Here is a 23,329-nt window from a genome sequence, read left to right on the forward strand (position 1 = left end):
AGGGAGAGGTTAGGGATGACTCCAGGGTTTTTGGCCCTAGGAGCTGAAGGAATGGATCCTTCATCAACTTGGATGTGACAGATGCAGTAAGTTTATTTCCTTGTGCATATCAGAAATTTTGTTTTGGTCTTTTTATGGGTCTGGGGTGTTTCAGAGTACAGTGAGTGGAGCCATCAAATGGGCAGCTGGACATATATGTCTGAAATTTAGGGAAGGGCTCCGGATGGAGACTTTCAAGAGTGGTGGCTATTATAAGGACCAGAGCAGAGATGTGGATGACATTTCAAAAGTAGAATGCAGGTTAGAGTTGTAATGCTATTAGCGCATCAGAAAGACTAGGGTGCATGCCGAGGAGTGGTTCTCTTGCTTAGCACCTGGTTGAGGTTCCTGACTATAAAAAACACAGGTGAGAGAGAGAATGGCTCTGGATTGTCTGGGAGAGAAGATGATCTGGCAGGTGACCAAGGCTACCATGGGATGAATGGGTGCAAAATACGTGGTTTGGGAAGCAGAGAAATAATTGAGACAATTTGACACTGAGGCCAGGGCTCCTGCTAATTCACTACTGTCCAGATTCTCCAGAATTGTGTAGTGAGCCTTGTTGGGGTCTAGAGTGTTTTAGTCTTGCTGGTGGATAAGATCCAGGGTAAATGGAGTCATTTGTGAAAGTCGTTATGCCTGGCAGGGAGATTGTAAGGGCTGGGGTTGTGAGGAAGTTTGAGTAGAGAGAGGAGGGTTGTGACTGTTGAGGGGACAGGCAATCAGACAGTGCATCACAGAAGTAGAAGAATGTCATGGGTGTCTGTAATTCACATGTGGTTCTGAGTGGCTAATATTGAAGCAAGGATCAGAAGCAGGTGGAGAGGCCTGCAAAGCTGCATGTGGGACTTTCCCTGGTATTGGGATTCATCAGAGGTCTCGGATGGTACTGAGTCGTGTTTGAGCGTCAAGGACTCTCTGGAAGCTATGGGCCACGTTTATGAGTGAGTAGAGGGAAATGCCTGTGTTGTAGAACAGGGAGGTGGCAGAACTGGGAGTGTAGCCCTGGGGAGTGATGATGTTAGAGAGTGAGAGTCTACAGAATGATGTGCTGATAGCCCCATGGCCCTGGTATTGGGGACTTAATGGTGAAGCATGAGCCCAGGTTTGACTGTGTCTTGTATGTACAGTCTGGGAGACTCCAGGGGAATTGCTTGGCAGGAGGGATGGGGCTCTGCTAGCCAGGCCCAGAGCTTACATGGCATCTATATGTCTCCCTGACTGTTATTGCTGAGGGCTGAACACAATGGTTTATGGCACCTGAGGAGAGAGTGAGCATCAGTAGCACCAGGTCCTGGTATCTCCTTTGAGGTGGGAAGCTTGGGAGGAGGATGATAGTGGGGTAGATTGTGTGGTGATGGACTGTGGGTTCTCAGAGTGTTCATTGTTTCATCTGTCCCCATGTTGACAGGATAGTATGACCTTTGAAGACATTGCCGTGTACTTCTCGTGGGAGGAATGGAGGCTCCTTGATGAGGTTCAGAGGCACTTGTACCACGATGTGATGCTGGAAAACTTTACACTCATATCCTCACTGGGTAAGACTCTCACAGCCTTCCCAGTGACCTGGAGTGAGCTCTGTATTCTGGCTCACCCCCCTTTTCTGTGGGGGTGCTCTGTCCTTGTAACATGTGGACCTCAGGCACTGCTTGTTTCCACAGCTTTCTGGGTAGTTGCTGTGGTAGGTATGCCTGGGTTGTTTGCACTCCATTCTTCTCTCCCCAGCAACCCCAATATTTGCTGTACCGGATCGTCACTGGGAAGAATTTGAGGTCTGTAGTCCTGCAGTGTGTTTAATGATCTGTACCATCTTGTAACTGAAGGTTTGTGCTTTTCGAGCAACAACTTCCCATTTCTCCCATCCCACAGCCCCTGGCCTTCTACTCTCTGTTTCTGTGAGTTCAACAATTTTGTTTGTTTTAAATTCTACATGTAAGTGATATCATACATTATTTGGAATAATGTCCGTCTGGTTCATCCATGTTGTCCCATATGGCAGGACTTCCTTTGTTTGTAAGGCTAAATAATATTCAAGGCATGCATGTGTATGTGTGAGTATATCACACCTTGTTTATCCATCCCTACGTGGGTGGACACTCAGGTTGTTTCCATATCTTGTGTATTATCCATAATGCTGCTGTGAACGTGACAGTGCAGGTTATCTTTTCCCCTTTGGATTTCATTTCTTTTGGCTATATTCCAAGCAGTGGGACTGCTGGATTGTATGATAGTTCTGTTTTGAATTTTTGAGGAACTTCCATACTGTTTATTCATAATGCCTGTACCAGTTTATCTTGCTACCAAGTGTACAAGGGTTCCCTTATCTGTATACCTTTGCCAACCCTTACCTCTTTCTTCCTCCCTCCCTCCCTCCCTCCTTCCCTCCTTCCCTCCTTCCCTCCTTCCCTCCCTCCCTTCCCTTTTCTTTCTTCTTTCCTTCCTTCCTTCCTTCCTTCCTTCCTCCCTTCCTTCCTTCCTTCCTTCCTTCCTTTCTCTCTCTCTCTCTCTTTCTTTCTTTCTTTCTTTCTTTCTTTCTTTCTTTCTTTCTTTCTTTCTTTCTTTCTTTCTTTCTTTTTCTTTCTTTCATTCTTTCTTTCTTTCTTTCTTTCTTTCTTTCTTTCTTTCTTTCTTTCTTTCTTTCTTTCTTTCTTTCTTTCTTTCCTTTCTTCCTTTCTTCCTTCCTTCCCTTCCTTCCTTCCTTCCTTCCTTCCTTCCTTCCATCCTTCCTTCCTTCCTTCCTTCCTTCCTTCCTTCTTTCCTTCCTTCCTCTCTCTCTCTTTCTTTTTCTTTCTTTCCTGGAGTATTGGTGCTTTACAGTATTGTGTTAGTTTGTACTGTACAGCAAAGTGCATCAGCTATACATATACATATATCCCCTATTTTTTGGATTTCCTTCTCATTTAGGTCACCATAGAGCATTGAGTAGAGTTATCTGTGCTATGCAGTATGTTCTCATTAGTTACCTACTTTATACACAGTATCAATAGTGTATATATGTCAATCCCAATCTCCCAATTCATCCCACCCTCTTGTCTTTTTGATGATAGCCATCCTAACAGTTATATAGTAATATCTCATTGTGGTTTAGATTTACATTTCCCTGATGATTAGTGAGGAAGAACAATTTTTCATATACTTGTTAGCCATTTGTATATCATCTTTGGAATAATGCCTAATTAGATCCTCTGCCCATATTTTTATTTTGTAAACACAGGTACAAAGTTTATTGCTAGAGACATAGCACAACAGCAAGTGGGAGAGCACACCAAGAAACAGATTGCTTAGTTAAGACACTCTGCCCATATTTTAATCAGATTATTCTGTTCTTGCTGATTTGTATGAGTACATTACGTGTTTAAAATATTATCCCTTTATTAGGTACATGGCTTGCAAATATTTTCTCCCATTCTGTAGGTGGCATTTTAATTTTTTTGATTGTTTCTTTTGCTGTGCAGAAAAGCTTTTTCGGTTGATGCAGTTTCACTTGTTATTTTTTTTCCCTGTACTTTTCATGTTGTATTAAAAAAAAAATCATTACCAAGACAACTGCCAAGTAGCGTATTCCCTGTTTTTTTCCCCCAAGGAGTTTTACATTTTCATGTCTTCTGTTTAACTCTTCAATCTACTCTGAGTTAATTATTAGTAGTAGGGGCCCGGTTTCATTGTTTTGCATGTGAATATCCAGTTTTCCCAACACCTTTTATTGAAGAGACTGTCCTTTCCCCATCCTGTGTTCTTTGCACCCTTGTCAAAGATTAGTTTACCATATATGTTTGGGACTTTTTCCTGGGTTCTTTATCCTGTTCCATTCCTCTGTGTGTCTGTTTTTATGACAGTACCATACTGTTTTGATTACTGCAGCTTCACAATGTATTTCAAAATCAGGAAGTTTGATATCTTCAGCTCTGATCTTCTTGCTCAAGATTGCTTTGACTCTTTGAGGTCATTTGTGGCTTTAGGATTCATGTTCTATTTCTGTGAAAAATTCCATTGTGATTTTGATAGGAATTGTATTGAATCTGTATATCGCATTGTGTAGTGTGGACATTGTAACATTATTCTTCCTATACAAGGACATCGGATATCTTTTCATTTATTTGTGTCACTTGCTTTTATCAGTCTCTTACAATTTTCAGAGTCCAGATCTTTTACTTTCTTGGTTAAATTTATTCATAGTTTCTTATTCCGATATTTCATTCTTAGTTTATAGAAATGCAACTGATTTTTGCATATTGATTTTGTGTCCTGCAACTTTACTGAATTTGTTTAATATTTGTAACACTTTTAGGGGAGAGTCTTTAGGGTACTCTATATATAAGATCATGCCTTCTGCAGACTCAGTTTTACTTCTTTTAAGATTTTATTATTATTACTTTTTTCTCTTGACCAAGTGTTCTGGGTATGCCTTCCAGAACAATACTGAATAGAAATGAGGACAGTGAGCATCTTTTTTTTTTTTTTTTTAATAAATTTATTTATTTATTTTTGGCTGCATTGGGTCTTTGTTGCTGTGTGCGGGCTTTCTCTAGTTGTGGCGAGCGGGGGCTACTCTTCATTGTGGTCAGCAGCTTCTCATTGCAGTGGCTTCTCTTGTTGCGGAGCACGGGCTCTGGGCGCATGGGCTTCTTCGTTGCACTGCGTGGGTGCAGTTGTTAAGAATCCACCTGCCAGTGCAGGGGATATGGGTTCGAGCCCAGGTCTGGGAAGATCCCACATGCTGCAGAGTAACTAAGCCCGTGCGCCACAACTACTGAGCCTGTGCTCTAGAGCCCATGAGCCAAACTACTGAGCCCACATACCACAACTACTGAAGCCCGTGCTCCACAACAAGAGAAGCCACTGCAATGAGAATCCTGTGCGCTGCAACAAGGAGTAGCCTCCGCTCACTGGAACTAGAGAAAGCCCACATGCAGCAATGAAGACCCAAGGAAGGGAGGGAGGGAGGAAGGAAGGAAGGAAGGCAAACAATGGCTGTATTTCTCTGTGCTGTAAAATATATCCTTGTTGCTTAGCTTGTTGGGAGATTTTTTTTTTAAATAAATATACTATATGTCTTTTTTTATATATATATAAATTTATTTATTTATTTTTGGCTGTGTTGGGTCTCCGTTTCTGTGCGAGGGCTTTCTCTAGTTGCAGCGAGTGGGGGCCACTCTTCATCGCGGTGCACGGGCCTCTCACTATCGCGGCCTCTCTTGTTGCGGAGCACAGGTTCCAGACGCGCAGGCTCAGTAGTTGTGGCTCATGGGCCCAGTTGCTCTGTGGCATGTGGGATCTTCCCAGACCAGGGCTCAAACCCCTGTCCCCTGCATTGGCAGGCAGATTCTCAACCACTGCGCCACCAGGGAAGCCCTTGTTGGGAGATTTTTGATTAATGATTCAGTTTCCTTACTTGTTACTGACCTATTCAGATTTTTTTCTTCATGATTTAGTGTTGCTAAGTTGTTTGTTTCAAAGAATTTCTTCTACTTTATCCAGTTTGTTGGCATTTAATTGTTCATTATAGTTTTTTATGATCTTTGTGTATCTATAGTATCAGTTGTAATATCTCCTCCATTTCTGATTTCATTTATTTGAGTCTCCTCTTTTCTAATTTAATGTAGCTGAAGGTTTGTCAATTTTGGTTCTTTTCAAAAACCAGCTCTTAGCTTTGTTAACCTTACTATTGTTTCTTCAGTCTGTATTTTATTTCTGCTCTGACCCTTGTTATTTCCTTCCTTCTACATTTGAGCTTAGTTGTTTTTTTCCTAGTTCCTTGTGGTGTAAAGTGAGTTTCTGTATTTGAGATTTTTCTTTTTCCTTAATATAGACATTTATTGCTATCAGGTTTACTTTTAGAAATTCTTTTGCTACATCTCATAAGTTTTGGTGTGTTTTGATCCATTTTATTTTGTCTCAAGATAATTTTACTTTTCCTTCTGATTTTGTTTCTTCAACACATTAATGGTTCAGGAATGTGTTTTTTTTTTTTTAATATTCATTTATTTATTTATTTGGTTGCATGGGGTCTTAGTTGCAGCATGTGTGCTCCTTAGTTGAGGCTTGCCAGCTCCTTAGTTGTGGCACATGGGCTCCTTAGTTGTGGCATGTGAACTCTTAGTTGCAGCATGCATGTGGGATCTAGTTCCCTGACCAGGGATTGAACCTGGGCCCCCTGCATTGGGGGCGTGGAGTCTTATCCACTGCGCCACCAGGGAAGTCCCAGGAATGTGTTGTTTAATGTTCATATATGTTTGGACTTTCCTGCATTCACAAATATATTATGTTACTGATTTTTAGTTTCCAACCCTTATGGCTGGATAAGATTCTTGATATGATTTCAGTCTTAAATGTGTTAAGACTTGTTTTGTGACCTAACATATGATCTCTCTTAGAGAGTGTTCTGTGTCCACTTGAAAAGAATGTATTCTGCTGTAGTTGAATTGCATGTTCTGTGTATGTTTGTTAGGTTGAGGTGGTCTAAAGTTCCATTCAGTATTTGGTCAATGTTTGAGCTAAAATGTCATTAAATATTTCCTTATTGATTTTCTATTTGGTTAATCTACCCATTCTCAAAAGATGGGTATTGGAGTCTGCTAATACTATTTCATTGCTTTCTTTTCTACTTTCCACTTTCTTAATGTTTGCCTTATACATTTAATTGCCCTGGTGTTAGATGCATATTACTTATAATATGTTCTGTTCTCTTGATGAGTCAACACCTTTATTATTATTTAATCACTTTCTTTGTCTCTTGTGATAGGTTTTGAGTTAAAGTTTATTTTTCTTGCCTAAATGTAGGCTATTTATAAGAATAAGCTACTGATTTTTGGTTTCCATTTGTATGGAGTTTTTTTTCAGTTCCTTCTCTTTCAGCTTATTTGTGTCCTTAAAGCTGAAGCGAGTCTCTTGAAGGCTTTATCCTCAGCCACTGTGTGTCTTCTGAATGGAGAGAATTTTGTAAGGACTTTCTAATTGCCATATTGTTAATTTTTGTAGTTCCTTAGTTCCTTTCTTTCTTTCTCACTTTCTTCCTTTGTGATTTGATGGTTTTCGGTAGCAGTGTTCTTTGATTCCTTTCTCTTTCTCTTTTGTGTATCTACTGTAGGTTTTTGCTTTTGTGTTTACCATCAGGTTTGCATGAAGCATAACAGTATTTTAAGCTGATAACAACTTAATGTCAGTTCTATACAAAAAGTCCCATTTTAGAACCCTCCTACACTGTTGTTGGGAATGTAAGTTGGTGTAGCCACTGTGGAAAACAGTATGGAGGTTCCTCAGAAAGCTAAAAGAATTACCATATGATCCAGCAATCCCTCTCTTGGGCATATATCCATACAAAACATAATTCAAAAAGATATATGCACCCAAATGTTCATAGCAGCACTATTCACAATAGCCAAGACATGGAAACAACCTAAATGCCCATCAGTAGATGAATGGTTTAAAAAGATGGGGTATATATTGGGTTGGACAAAAAGTTCATTCGGGTTTTTCCATAACATCTTATAGAAAAACCCAAACGAACTCTTTGGCCAACCCAGCATATACGATGGGATACTACTCAGCCATAAAGAAGGAAGTTTGACATTTGCAGCAACATAGATGGACCTAGAGATTATCATACTAAGTGAAGTAAGTCAGAAAGAGAAAGACAAATAACATATGATGTCACTTATATGTGGAGGCTAATGTATGACACAAATGAACCTATCTGTGAAACAGCAACAGAATCACAGAGATAGAGAACAGACTGGTGGTTGCTAATAGGGAGGGGGTTGGGGAAGGGATGGAGTGGGAGGTTGGGATTAGCAGGTGTAAGCTGTTTGTTTTTTTTTTTAATTTATTTATTTGTTTATTTTGGCTGTGTTGGGTCTTAATGGCGACACTTGGGATCTTTGTTGTGGCACGCGGGCTTCTCTCTAGTTGTGATTACGGGCTCCAGAGCGTGCGGGCTGTGCAGTTGTGGCATGCGGACTACAGAGTGCATGGATTCTATAGTTTGCGGCACACAGGGTCTCTAGTTGAGTCACGTGGTCTTAGTTGCCCCGTGGCATGTGGGATCTTAGTTCCCCGACCAGGGATCAAACCCAAATCCCCTGCATTGGAGGGCAGATTCTTAACTGCTGGACCACCAGGGAATTCCCAGGTGTAAGCTTTTATATCTAGAATGAATAAACAACAAAGTCTTACCATATAGTACAGAGAAGTATATCCAGTATCCTCTGATAAGCCATAAAGGAAAAGAATATTTTAAAAAAAGAATGTATATATATGTATAACTGAATCACTTTGCTTTATAGCAATAATTAATACAACATTGTAAATCAACTATACTTCAATAAAAATAAATAAATAAAAGGGGAAAAGTCCCCTTTTAGTATCTCACCCCTTTTGCATTTATTTTTTTTAATTTTTTTATTTTTGGCTGTGTTGGGTCTTCGTTGCTGCGTGTGAGCTTTTCTCTCCAGTTGCGGTGAGCAGGGGCTACTCTTCGTTGCAGTGTGCGGGCTTCTCATTGCAGTGGCTTCTCTTGTTACAGAGCATGGGCTCTAGGCATGCGGGCTTCAGTAGTTGTGGCATGCAGGCTCTAGAGCTCAGGCTCAGTAGTTGTGGCGCACGGGCTTAGTTGCTCCATAGCATGTGGGTTCTTCCCAGACCACGGCTCGAACCCATGTCCCCTGCATTGGCAGGTGGATTCTTAACCATTGTTCCACCAGGGAAGTCCCTGAATTTATGTTTTTGATGTGACAGTTTATATCTTTTTATACTTGTAGTCATTAAGAAATAATTGTGGCTGTATTAATTTTTAATATTTTTGTCTTTTGTCATTTATACTAGTATTAAATGATTACCACACCACCATGTTACAGTGTTAGCATATTCTGAATTTGATTATATACTTAACCTTTACCACTGTGCTTCATATTTTTGTATATCTTCCTGTTACTAATTAGTGTTCTCTTTTCAGCTTGAAAAGCTCCATTTAGCATTTCTGGTAAGGCAGGTTGAATGGTGATGAACTTTCCCAGCTTTTGTTTATGTTGGAGAGTTTTTATCACTCCTTCATTTCTGAAGGACAGCTTTGCCAGATAAAGTATTCCTTAGTTGGCAATTTTTTTTCCTTCTGCATTTTGAATTTAATGTCCCACTCTCTCCTGGTCTGCATGGGTTCTGCTGAGAAATGTGCTTATAGCCTTACAGGGGTTCTCTTGTATGTGATGAGTTTCTTTTCTTTTGCTGCTTTCAAAATTCTTTGTCTTTGACTTTTCAGACTTTCATTTCACTGTCTCAGTGAAGATCTTGTTGGATTGAATCTGGATGGGGACCTATGCACATCATGTACCTACATATCCTCACCTCTCTCTCCTGATTTGGTTGATTGTTTCCACCATTTTTTATTTAAATAAGCTTTTTGCTCCTTTCTCCATTACTTCTCCTTGTGGCACTTCTACAATGTGAATATTATTTCCATTGATGGCATCCCATAATTTACATAAGCTTTCTTCAGTCTTTTATCCCTCTAGCTGGATGATTTGAAATCACCTGATTCAAGGTCACAGATTTTTCTCCTACTTGATCAAGTTGGCTGGTCTCTGTTGTAGTTTTCATTTCATTCATTGTGTTCTTCAGCTCAAAATTTAATTCCTTTTTCTTTTTTTTTTTTTGTATCTTGGAACTTCTTGTTTTTTGTTTTTTGGCTGCACCATGTGGCACGCAGCATCTTAGTTCCTTGACGGGGGATGGAACCCGTGACCCCTGCAGTGGGAGTGTGAAGCTCTAACCACTGGACTGCCAGGGAACTCCCATTCTTGGAACCTGTTGATTTGTTTGTGTATTTTTTTCCTACTTTGATTGAGTTTCTGTTTGTGTTCTCCTGGAGCTGACTGAGCTTCCTTAAAACATTTATTTTGAAATCTTTGTCCAGTTGTTTATAGATATGCATTTCTTTGGGTTCCCTTGCTGGAAACTTGTGCTCCTTTGGTGATGTCTTGTTTCCTTGATATTTCATGTTTCTTAGAGCCTTTTGTTCATGTTTCTGCATTTGATGGATCAGTCACATCATCCGGATTTTCAGACTAGTTTTGGTAGGGAAAGACCTTAACTTGGGTTGGATACAAGGTCATTGGCTAGGTGGGGTGTGGCAGTTTGGGCTCTCAGAAGGGACCAGCCATGTAATGGTTCTGCATCTGTCAGCTGAGGTCAGGGACACCAAAAATTATAGGGATTCTCAATAGCCAAAGCTGCAAGGTGAACTCACAGGTACCTTGTCCTTGTGAAGCTGGAGGGTGTGACATCAGTACTGTGTTCACATCATACCAGGAATGTTTCTCATTTACCCAGTATTTTTTTGGTTGTTGCCCACACCACAGCCCATGTGTACCTCCCTTCCCCACTGTTAAGCCTGTGCTGACTAGTCAATTTTACTCCACTGTGATATCTACTCTGACTTCCAGCCCAGGGACAAGCCCTATGTTTCTGGACTTCAAATCTCAGCCATTCTCTCATACCTCCTCGTCTCTTGCTCTGCAACTTTGGTCCACATGTGCTATGAGGTGTCCACACATCCTTAAATTGGCCTTGAACAGCAGCTATTCTACTGCAGTTGGTTTCTCCTGGGTTTGGACATATGCTTCTACACAGTGTCACGTCACTAGCAGAATAGGTCCTGCAGGAATCCTCTGGCATATGAACAAGTTCTAGAATATGCCTCTCTACTTGGTGCTGTACCCTATCCTAATGTCCTTCCCCTAGTGAAGTGTACCATTCTTTTGCCTTAGAGGCACAGTCATGCCCAGTAGCTGCTTCCCCAGTGGAATTACAAATCTCCTTTCTGGAAAAGCATCCTGTAGACTCATTCCTAGATGTGACACATTACCTTTATGATGATGTTGCCCCCTCCCCATAAAGTCAACATGTTTATTTGCATGTATTTCACCACCATTTATTTGCATTCAGGTTGCTGCTGTGGAGCAGAGGATGCAGAAGCACCCTTTGAACGAAGCATTTCTATAAGCGTGTCACAGGCCAGGACTCCTAAGGCACCTTCGTTTTCCCAGAAGAACCACTCTGGTGAGATGTGTAGTCTGGTCTTGAGAAGTATTTTTCACTTGGCTGAACATGAAGAAACACAACACAGCCAGAAAGTGTTCGGGTGTAGAATATGTATGAAACAATTTCATTTTAGTGCAAACCTCCAAAAACTCCAGAAGCAGCACATGGAAGAGAAATCCTTCAGAAACGCTGCAAGCCGCAACTACTGAGCCCACACACTCTAGAGCCTGTGTGCCACAACAAAGATCCCATGTGCCGCAACCAGGACCCGACACTGCCAAATAAATTTAAAAAAAACAAAAGAATTCACCCCAGTATACATGGTAGAGTTTACACTGGAGAAAGCCCTTGAATGTGCAAGAAAATGTGCAATTTTCTTGTTCAGGGTAACGACGTTGGAAGAAACTGAGGAGCCGCCCATCTGAATTCAATCTCATACATTCAGTTGTCCACAGGGGGAGATACCCCTGAAATTTCAGTTATGTGGGAAGCACGTGTGGCTGTATTGCACTTTGTAACCTGTCCAGGTCTCTTCCCAGATTTATGTCACTGCCCGTTTCTGTGGCCGTTTTACTTCTATCGCCTGGCAGGTCCACACAGTGTGCATCAGTCACCAGCCCAGTGCGCTCAGGGAAACTGACCTCTGTTCTTCCAAGTGTTGGAGCAAACCAGGAGTAGTAGCCCAGTCCCTTCAGGGTTGGTGTTCCCTTCTCTCTGACTACGTGTACAAAAGCCTGAAGGAATGTTGGCCCAGAGAACATCACGTGAATTCAGCTGACCATGTGCAGAGAAGGACAACCTTTTCCAGGGACATGTACTCACATGTTCAGTTTTTCCATCTAGTGAGTCACCAACCCAAACTGTGTGCCACACATTGTTTTGGTTTGTATAATATGGATGCCTTACTGTTTAAGGCCTATTTTTTTTTTGGGAGTTCTTTGTACTGCTAGAGGTTTTTTATAAGGAGATTCGGGCTCCACAGGCATGGGCCTCAGGGAGGATAGTATGATGGCAAAAAGTGGCTTGCCATTTTTGGCCAAATTTGCATTGGTGCCAGTGAAGTCGTAGGAGAGAGGGCAGGGCTTTTTGGTCCTCATTTGAAGCCTGGATGCTATGAGTTTTAGGAGACTCATACATCACCCTGAAGAGGAGTAAGATGTGACAACCTCAAGTTCTTGGAGCAGCATGAATTTTTTCCCCTGTTCACAGCGGGTATCACAGGAGGTGTCAGCACTGTTGAGAGGCATCTCCTCCCATGGTCTTGCAAATAGCATGTGCCCTGATGTCCACAATTCCATGGGTGACAGTCACTGGCTGTAAGACTATAGGGGCCAGGGGAAACTGAAACTTCTACAGAAACTGGGTTAGTAGGGAGCAGAGACAGCAGCCAGCTCATTGGAATGTGCCTCTTCTAAAAGTGCATCCACAGATGTCTTTGTGATGATTGCCGATGTGCAGGGTCAGATTTGTATACAAATCTCGAACTCCAGGCATGTTTATCTTGTGTAGCTGAGGTCATTGTCAGAGAAGATAATTGGAAAGTTTTGTGGATTTTTGTAACCTCCCTCTAATGTTTGCCCCAAGGCCGTTGCTGCACAGGCAGAAAAAAGAAAGGTAGAGAAAAGTAGTCCAGGTATGTGGCTCTTGTGAGCCAGCCAACATTCCTGTTGACTGAAGTGGAAATGTCCTTTATTACTCGCCAGTGTTTGCTGCCACTGAGGCAGGATTGACCCCCAGAGGGCATGACAGAAGGATGGTGGAGTCAGTATAGGGCTGTCAAATCTATTTTCCAAAAAAGTGGGGCATACAGATTTTGTTAATCTTGAAGTGTTTTTTTAAAGCTTTATTTAGGTGTAATTTACATGTAGTAAAGTACACGTATTTAAAGTGAAGTATTTGATAAGTTTTGACATACACATGATACTTGTGAAAATATCATCACAGTCATGGTAATGATCATGTCTATCACTGTGTATTTGCTCGATGTCCTTTTATAATCTCTGTGTCCCTACCCTTCACAGCCCTCCAAGCAACCATTGATTTATTTCTCCTTGTAATAGATACCCTTGCGATTTCTATAATTTACATGATGGAATCCTAAAACGTTTACTTTTGTTTTCTCCTGGTTTTGTGTTTTATAATTATTCTGAGATTCATCAGTGATGTTAAATGAGGAGCTCTTTTTAATTTTTTTGAGTAATAGTCTTACCATTAGATATAACAGTATTTATCCATTCACCTGTTTATGGCTATTTGGGTTAATTCCATGTTTTGACTGTTGATAATAAACTTGTGCAAGCATTTGTGTACAGTTCTTAATCTGGACATTTGTTTCTTTTATCTTTTGGCCAAAAAATTAGATTGCAGTGTTTGAATCACAAAGTTAGGTGAACGTTTAGCTTTTGAAGAAACTAACAAATTGCTATTTAAACATGGTATTTTTTCTTTTTTAATTTTTATTGGAGTCTAGTTGATTTACAGTGTCGTGTATTTTTTTGTATTCGTACCAGCAGTTGTATGAAGGTTCCATTTCCTCCACATCTTAGTGAATAATTAGTTGGTCAGTCGTTTTTTATTTTAACTCTTTATGAGTTTGCCGTGCTCTCTCACTGTTTGAATTGAATTTCCCTAAGGATTCATGGTTAGCATCTTTTCAGATTTATATTTGCTATCTTTGGAAAAATGTCTCGTTTTGTCTTCTGCTTTTTTTTTTTTTTTTTTTTTTTGGCTACACGGCACAGCTTTTAGGATCTTAGTTCATCAAACAGGGATTGAATCTGGGCCCTTGCCGTGAAAGTCCTAACCACTGGACTGCCAGGGAATTCCCTCTTCTGCTTATTCTTTGATTCATTGATGATTTTCCTTTTCTTTAACGAGTAGGACAGTGAAACAACAAAGATACCCATTTTACTGCTTTATGGAATAATTGCTTTCAGTAATCGAAGAACATGTCTTGAGTTTTTTCAATGTTTTTGTTACGCACAATGTAATGGACACATGTACTATACAGTTTCAGATTAATCTGCCAGGAGAATTTACTTAGTTCTCAGTAAACTTGATGAATGGCACCCCCCCACCAGCCTCTTTTTTTCAGCACTTACTAAGAAGAGTTTATATGTATATTTCTCAAAGAGCTGAGAGCTAATCCATTGAAATGTAATCATGAGGATTAATTAGGCCTCTGTCTCTGTCTGTTTGGATAGGATTGAATCCTAGTTTTCATAATTACTGCCTATCAGATACAGCTGCACTAATATTGTTTACATTTCCCAACACTTTGTAATCTTTCAGTTCTGTGACTACTGAGCTCCCATCTTCCCTGTTTTCTCATTCTCCCTTTATTTAAAAATGTATATATATATATTTTTTTTTTATCTCACAGGGTTTTTTTTTTTTCTGGTTTTTTTTTTTTTTTTTTGGCTGTGCCACACTGCATGCTGGATCTTAGTTCCCTGACCAGGATTGAACCTGTGCCCCCTGCAGTGGAAGTGCGGATTCCTGACTACTGGGCCGCCAGGGTAGTCCCTCTCATTCTCCGTTTAAAACACCTGATCACCTCTGCAGAAATTACCATGGAGTTCAACTCTTTCCTGCTGTCAGTAGTTACTGAATAAAACGGTTTTTTCCATTGTTGTTTTTATCATTTCAACTCATGTCTGGTTGTGTTTATCTTTGACACTGTCAGTCTCAGAAGGGAACAAAGAAACATGCTATTTTGGTATAGTACAGTGGCTGCGTTGTTCAAAGGTGAAGCATGTATGTGAATGGTCTCCTGAGTCTTGAACTATTGGGAGTAGCATAAATGCAGAATTTTATCTCATTGTATTACCAAACTCAGGTTTGGCTGCTCACGGCTGAAAAGCCAATAATGGAGAAGGAAGTGTCAGAAGGGAAAGATGTTTTAATCAGAAAAGCTGGCAATCTGGAGAGAAGGTGGACTCATGTCCCGAGACCAACTCTGAACATTCTGGTCAGCCATGACAGTTTTGTTTCTTTTGGCCACACGTTGCAGCATGTGGGATTTTAGTACATGAGCAGGGGTCGAACCCATGCCCGCTGCGGTGAAAGCGTGAAGTCTTGATCGCTGGACTGCCAGGGAGTTCCCAGCCATGACAGATTTTAAAAGGAAAAAGGGGGAAGAATCTCAGTGAATCGTCAAGGCAGGAGGTTAGTTTCTGCAACTTTTCCATTGCATTCAGTCTGGCTGACTTCGGATGTTACCTTGCCTGTGGGGTCTGCCTGCAGGATTGCTTAGGGAGCTGTCGAGGGTAGAGAGCTAGTCATTCTTAATTCTTTTAATCTAGGAAAACAGTGAACAGGTCAGGCAAGGTGTGGTGTGCATTCAGGAGAGCATAAGTCAGGAGTTAGTTTAAATTGTTTAGTGATCTCATTCCTTTAATTAGGTTCTTTCAAGGCGAGGGGGGACAGAAATGGGCAAACAGGAACGGGGCCAAAGAGCAGCTTTCAATTGACGTGATTATTATTTCCTTTGTGATTGCAGGGACTTTTCTACAGTTGGGAATTTGTATTGTCTGTGTTAGCATTCTCCGTGAAAACAGAAGCAGTAGGATATATAGATACAGTTCCATATCTGCGAGTTCTGCATCCCAGGATTCAGCAAACCCCAGATGCAGAACCCCGACATCCAGAGGGCCAACTGTGCTGGACCATCTTATGTAAGGTAATTGAGCATCTGAGGATTCTGATATCCAAGTGGTGGAGGCTGGAACCAGGTCCCTGTGGATACATCCCCTGAGAGATGACTATGTTAAGAGGACATTTATTGTAGGAATTGGTTATGGAGGCTGAGAAGTCCCACAACCTGCTGTCTGCAAACTGGAGAACCAGGAAAGCTGCTGGTATCATTCAGTGCAAGTCCGAAGGCCTGAGAACCAAGGGCCTGCTGGTGTAAATCCCAGTGTGCAAAGGACCAAGATCCATGAGCTCTCGTGTCTGAGGGCAAGGGAAGATGGGCTTGTTCTGCACAGACGCTAACAGCGAGTCCAACACATTCATCACAACAGACTTACCGTAGACTTTCCCATGAGACCAGAGTGCTGCTCTCATCCAGGTGAGACAAGCACCATAAGCACTGGCTCATTCTGGTGACTATGTGTGTCTCCTTTTCCTTGCTGTCTTCTATTTTGTTCTTTTGGATAACTTTGATGATAAACCCACACCATGGTCTGATGAACATCTATGCACTGGTGTCTTCAGGCTTCTGGCAATTCATCTGCTTCCTGCTCCTTGACAGTGACACACAAGTTTCTCAGTTCTGCTTTGTCTGTTGGGCAAGGAGAACAGAGGTTCCAAGTGTAGTCTCTGGGTTATAAGTTCATTCTAGAAGATCTCACTATTTACATAATCAACTTTATATATTTGTAGGCTCACATTTTATGGTGTTTACCCAACTGGGACATTTTGATTCAAAATTGAATAATGATGATGATAACTGCTTCATACTGCATATAGTGTATAAAAACATAAATGGTACTAATAACTATTTAAACATAATTATGTAAATTGTATAGTGTTATTCATTAGAGGTTCAAAGAATTTTATAATATATATAGGAATGTTCAGGGTAGAAAACCACTGCTGATTTGAAATTTATGTTGACACCTAGAAGATTTAATTTACAAAGCATTGTAGGAAAAAATATGTTTCAATGGAGAGAAAAAGAGTTGGGAATACTCTGAGTTGGAAAGGTACATGTGGAGTTCAAAGAACAGAAGGAAGATCTTCTATTTAGGATATTGTGTGATGGGGACAGTGGGTAGCAAAGAAGCAGAGAAAGTAGGTATCTGAGGTTATCTCGAGGATCAGAATGAACAGTTTTTTGTCGGGGAGACGATGGCTTTGTGAGGGATTAACCAAGTAGGACAAATAATCATAATTGTTTAAGATAAAAGGTGCTAAGTATTGAATTGAAATGAATTTATTTTATTAAACTGTATTTTAACACCTTTTAATGTTTGTTTCAGTTGGAAGCTTTCTATTTGTTCTAAAAAGTTAGTAGTGGTTACACATTTATGGAATTTAGAGTATTCAGTGGGCAGCTTTTGGAAGTTATGTTTTTACAAAAGTCACTTCTAGAAATTACTGTGAGCCATTAGCACCTGCAGGATACTTTCAAATAGTTGAATTCTCTTTGCCTGTTTATCCCACAGCTTTAGTAACTCCATTGCCTTTTATTACCACTAACAGTTATATTAACTTAATGATATACATATGTTGAAGTCCTAATGCCTAAGTGACTGTATTTGGAGACAGAGACTTTAGAGAGGTAATTAAGGTTAAATGAGGTCATAAGTGTGGGACCTTAATTCATTAGGACTGGTTTCCTCATAGGAGAAGTAGACACTAGGTGTATGCCCACAGGGACAAAAAAGGCCATTTGAGGACCCAGTGAGAAGATGGCCTTCCCAAGCCAAGGAGAGAGGCCTCAGGAGATACCAAACCTATTGACACCTTCCTCTCAGACTCCCAGCCTCCAGAAGTGTGAGAAGATAAATTTCTATTGTTTAAGCCAATCCTTGTATGGTACTTTGTTATGGCAGTTCTAACAGATTAACACAAACATCATTAATGTGTTCTCTTTACCAAATAAATAGTGAGGCGCAACATGCAAAGAGACAGCAGAGACAATTGGTATAATTCTAAAAATGGTACAAAACTATAAATTAGCTTTGGGGGGGGAGGCAATTTAATATGGAGTTTCCTATTTTGCTCCCACTTGTGCTGCAAACCAAAACTTAGTTCCAATTTGCAAAGTCCCCAAAGAAGCCCAGTAGTGAGAGTCAGACTTCAAAACTCAGAATCACTCTTATTTCCTACAGTGTGTTGTGGGTTACAGCTGTCATGGAGTAACAGGGTCTGACTTACCCTCTTGTTGTCATCAACTGTAAAACTACAAAATACGAGAGAATCCAACACATTCACAGCAACAGCGTTTCCCCTAGACTTTCCCATGAGACCAAAGCACCATTCTCTGGGAAAAAAGCCGCGTTCACCATTCTCATCCTGGTGAATATGCTGTCTCCTTTTACCCTGTTCTCTTCTATTTTATCTTTTTGGATAAGCCTGATTATGAACCCACACCATGGTCTAATGAACACCTCTGCAAAGGTATTTTCAGGCTTACCAAGATTCATCCTTTCATTCTCTTTGGTAGTGACACTCAGCTTTCTGTTTTGCTTTGCTTTCTGGGCAAGGAGAACAAATATTCTAAGTGTAGCTTCTGGGCTATAAATTCTCTCTAGAACACCCTACCATTTATTTAATCAACTTTATATATTTGTAGGCTCACATTTTATATCATTTCATCTTTCAGAATATTTTGATTTGAAATCGAATAACAGTGATAATAACTCTGCTTCATATTACATGTAGAATATAAAAACAGCAAAGCTACTCATAATTATTCAAAACCAATTTTCTAAAATTATATACTGTTATTCACAGGTCCAGCGAATTTTATGGTAATATAGAGAATATTCAAGATTTAGGAGCATAGGTTATAACAGCACTTTAATTTAAACATTAAACTTTATGTTGACACTTGAAAGATTTATTTGAATTTACAAAGCATAGTGGGGAAAATAGATGTTTCATTTGGAGAGAAAAAAACCTGGGAATACTCTGAGTTGTAAAGTCTCATATGGAATTTAGGACTGAAGGAAGATCAATGTGTTTTTGGTATAGTGTGTGATGGGAAGAGTGATGAGAAAAGCAGAGGAAGCAGGTGAAGGCTTCTTTTGCCAGGTATCAGAGGATATCTCAGTGATCAGAATGATCTGAACGTTTTGTAGGGAAGATGATGAGTTTGTGAGGGATTAGTCAGGTGGGATAATAATCAGTGTTGTATATGATAACAAGTGTAAGTATTCAAGTGAATTTATTAAACTCTATATTTTTGCATCATTTAATATTTGTTTTAATTGAAAGTTTGTGTTTATTTGAAATAGTTCTTGGAAGTGATGCATTTACAAGCATCCCTCGTGGTGCAGTGGTTAAGAATCCACCTGCCAATGCAGGGGACACAGGTTCGAGCCCTGGTCCGGGAAGATCCCACATGCCTCAGAGCAACTAAGCCTGTTTGCCACAACTACTGAGCCTGTGCTCTAGAGCTTGCAAGCCACAACTACTGAAGCCCACGTGCCACAACTCCTGAAGCCTGTGCGCCTAGAGCCCATGCTGCACAACAGGAGAAGCTAGCGCAATGAGAAGACTGAGCACTGCAATGAAGAGTAGCTGCTGCTCGCCACAACCAGAGAAAAGCCTGCGCACAACGAAGACCCAATGCAGCCAAAAATAAAATAAATAAAATAAAATAAGTAAATTTAAAAAAAGAAGTGATGCATTTATGGTATTTAATAGGCATATTTTGGAAATTATGCTTTTATAAAGGCAATTTCAGAAATTATTGTGATCTCTTGGCAATTGGAGGATACTTTTAAAAGTTGAATATTCTTTTCCTCTTTATTACCCAGCTTTAGTAAGCTACTTGCCTTTTATTACCACTAACATATATTAACAGAATACTTGTCATAGGTTGAAGCCCTAACCTACAATGGGATTGTCATTGGACATAGGTCATTTATAGAGGTAGTTAAGGATACGTGAGGTCATAAGAGTGTGGCTGTATTCCATTAAGACTGGCTTCCTTCTGTTGACAAAAACTCAATTAACAATCAAGTTAAGAAGAAAAAAGTGAGTTTTATTCAAGCCAAACTGAGGATTATCACCCAGGAGACAGACTCTCAGAATCTCTGAGATCTGTTCTGCCTTTTAGAAGTTGAAGGCACAATTATTTACATTTTTCAGACAAAGGATTGTACAACAAAATGACATACTGACATTTTACATAAAGTTCACAGGCCAAGTAAGCATGTACAAAGCGAGCAGCGAGTCACCATGACCCCCAACAGAGTTGGGAAAGAATGCTAATCTTTTAAGAAGTTCCATTGCTAGCATGAGAAGAAAGGAAAAAAAAAATTGATCTTTACATTCAAGAAAGCATTCCCATCTTTGAGGAAGACTAGTTAGTGTGTAATGCAGATGCACACTGCACATTAAGGATGTAGGGAGGCCAAAGCAGAAAATTTTATGTTTAAATTTTCTTGTCCTTCCTTAAAATGTAATTTTTATTTCATCACTTATAAGAAGAGGGATAGACACCAGGAGTATGCTCACGGGGAGAAAAGGCCATGTGAGGACACAGCACGAAGTGGACTACCCAAAAGCCAAAACAGAGGCCTCAGGAAAAAGTAAACCTGTTGACACCTTCCTCTTAGACTTCCAGCATCCAGAGCTGTGAGAAAATAAATTTCTGTCATTTAAGCCACCCAGTCCATACTGTTACTGAACTAGTTTCATGTGACCTACACACAGCAAGCCAAACGCTGAGACACTGTGGTTTGCAGCAGAGAAACTGTTTATTCACAAGGCAGCCAAGCAAGGAGAAGGAAGGACAAATCCCAAGTTCATCTCCCCGAAGGCGAGGGGCTAGGAATATTTATGGTATAAAGCTTGGCAGGGGTGAGGGTGGGGATTGAAGATATGGAAAAGGTGCAGTAATTGTCATTCTGCACAGGTAAAAGTAAGCTACAGACTTCTTCATGAGATACATGTTCAGAAAGTGGCAGGCTTAGCATGTTCTGAGGGTGGGCTTTTGGCCCTCTGACATCAAAAATCATCTAGCTGGGGACTTCCCTGGTGGCACAATGGTTAAGAATCTGCCTGCCAAAGCAGGGGGCACTGGTTTGAGCCCTGGTGTGTGAAGATCCCACATGCCGTGGAGCAACTAAGCCTGTGCGCCACAACTACTGAGCCCGCATGCCACAACTACTGAAGCCCATGCACCTAGAGCCCGAGCTCTGCAACAAGAGAAGCCATGGCAACGAGGAGCCCGCGCACCGCATCGAAGAGTAGCCCCTGCTCCGCTTGCCTCAACTAGAGAAAGCACGTATGCAGCAACGAAGACCCAACGCAGCCAAAAATAAATTAATTAATTAACTAAAAAAAAAAAGTCACCTAGCCAACACTTGCACATGCCCAGTTGGAGATTCAGTGGTCCTAAGCAGTTTTAACCAGCTTGAGCTCAAACTGGACACAGGTGACTCCAATTTCCTAAAAAGCAACTTGGAAAAGATCTTATTGTTTAGGCTATTTGATGCTTGGGAGTACGTGCACGTTTTTGTAAAAGCAAAGTGAGGTTGATCAGTGAAGGCAGGTTACAGTTTATTTTTTATTAATGGCTGATGACTTCCCTCGGTTTCAATAGTATTCAAATGTTATGGCAACCCTAGCAGACTAACACAATTCTCATTCAATATTTTCTTGTCACCAAATAAATAAATGAGCTCAACACCCAAAAAAATATAGTTAAGCTTAACTATATTTACAACACCACTCCTGCCGTCACAGTAAAATCGGCCATCAGAAGACTGAAGGGAAAAAAAAAAGACTGAAGGAATTGAAGGACCAGTAGAAACAGCACCATTTGAAACGCTGCTACCCTTTAATAAATGGGTTAATTTTTGTACCAAAATTTAAATATATATGTGTGTGTGTGTGTGTGTGTATTAAGGGGACACAACAGTTAACAATTCTAAAAAGGCCACAAAACTAAAAATTAGCTTTTATACAATTTAGGACATTTAGTTTGGCAGTTCTTATTTTGCTTCCACTTCTGTTGATCCTGTTGATTTTTGTTTCCACTTCTGAAAATGACTGATAATACAAGCAAGGGAGCCGTTTTTTATGGGAACCAGAGGCGGAGCTCCTGCTGGTCCACCTGCTTCAGGGTGCTGCAAAACCAACGTTCGGGTTGAACCATATCAACTCGCTTCGCTGCGGCCCCCAGAAGGCCCTTGGCCGAGAGGCCGCAGTTACAAACCCACGACCAGTCAGGGTGAGGGTTTCCTGCGCGTGCGCATCGCGTTGGGGCGGGACTTCCGGCGTCCTGCTTACGGCGGTCATTTTCGCTTTCTTTTGGTCGGTTCGGCCTCTGGAGCGTTGTGTCAGGTTCTAGGTGACGGGACCGAGAAGGTCCGAGAGGAGGGTCTGTCCCCGCTACACAGGCGCGCGTCTGAGGCTCGGCGACGCAGCCCGGGGTGCCCTGCGCCAGGCCCGGGAGAGTGACCGTCGTGCCCGCGTCTCGCCTCCTCTCCCGCCGCTCCCGGCCCCGCTCCGCCCAGGGAGTCCGATGGCGGCGGCGGACCTGAGGGACCCGCCTGAGGTAAACACTCATCCTCCGGCCCCTCACCGCCCTCACTGCACCAGACACTAAAGCCCCGAGTGCGGGACGCCTGCTCACGTGCCCGCAGCCCAGGCCGTGGTGTCCAGGACGGTGAGGTGGCCGTGGGCAGCGCGTGGGCGAGGGTGACAGGCAGAGGGACCGGCAGGTGCAAAGGCTTGGAGGTCGGACTGAGCCAGGAGGATTCGGGAAACCCGGCGTCCATCTTATGACTGCAGTAAAGAGAGTGTGAGGTGGACTCACGCCTGGACCGGCAGAGAGAGAGGTTGTTCCTTTATTCTGAGGGACCTGGGAGCCACGGAGGGCTGTGAATGGACGAGGAACAGTGTATGTGAGGGCTTTAAAGTTTTCAAAAAGCTGCTCAGAGAAGAGAACGAACAGATTGGAATGGGGGTGACAAAGAGAGGCACAGGGAGTTGAGTCCTCGTCCAAGGTCGCAGGATCTGATGAGAGGCAGCAGAAGTTAGTCAGTCAGTCTGAGGTCACTAGGTTCCAGGGCTGGGTGGGGATACAAGGGAGTACTGCACACATGGAGCCCAGCCATGGTTGCCCAGGTTCTGAAGGTTGAAGAGGCACTTGTAGAACCTATGTAAGGCAGGAGAGGGTGTCCCAGTCCCTCACTGGTTCTGGGTGGCTAATACTGAAACAGAGATCAGAAGCAAGGCAGGCAGGGCTTTCCCTGGCTATGGGCTCCCTCAGAGAACTGGGATTGTACCAGATCATGTTTGATTTTGTTAAGCACTCTGTGGATGCCATGTTCCAAGTACCTGGGTGAGTCCAGAGAGGTGCCTGTGATGTGGGGCAGGGAGGTGGTAGAGCTGTGGGAGTGCAACTGTGAGGTCTGAAGATGTGAAAGAGGTTTGGTCAACTGAATGACGTGCACATCAAGGGGAAGTGTGAGCTGAGGGCCCACAGGCCCTGGTGTTGGGGATTAAGGGTAAAGATGAGCCCATGTTTGGCTGTGTCTTGGAGGCACAATGTGGGAGACCTCAGGGA

The 23,329-nt window shown here is 41.7% G+C and overlaps 1 protein-coding gene and 1 long non-coding RNA gene across 8 annotated transcripts in view; both read left to right on the forward strand.

Moving 5' to 3' along the window:
* LOC309648358 overlaps positions 1-23,329 on the forward strand; it is a 263,978-nt gene that overhangs the window by 67,668 nt on the left and 172,981 nt on the right. The window lies entirely within an intron of this gene.
* LOC309648123 (uncharacterized protein) overlaps positions 1-23,329 on the forward strand; it is a 67,475-nt gene that overhangs the window by 6,862 nt on the left and 37,284 nt on the right. For 2 of the 7 annotated variants that reach the window (XM_082436297.1, XM_082436298.1), the window contains exons 2-3: positions 10,978-11,091; positions 15,575-22,315. In XM_082436297.1, the coding sequence (XP_082292423.1) occupies positions 22,283-22,315 (33 nt within the window). In that variant the 5' untranslated portion in view covers positions 10,978-11,091; positions 15,575-22,282. Of the gene's footprint in view, positions 1-1,450; positions 1,578-10,977; positions 11,092-14,467; positions 22,316-23,329 lie in introns of those variants that run through there. The other 5 variants (XM_082436295.1, XM_082436296.1, XM_082436294.1 and 2 more) reach the window with 5 other exon arrangements.

This window comes from Balaenoptera physalus, assembly GCF_965194825.1.
Source record: "Balaenoptera physalus genome assembly, chromosome: 19".
NCBI classification, from domain to species: domain Eukaryota; kingdom Metazoa; phylum Chordata; class Mammalia; order Artiodactyla; family Balaenopteridae; genus Balaenoptera; species Balaenoptera physalus.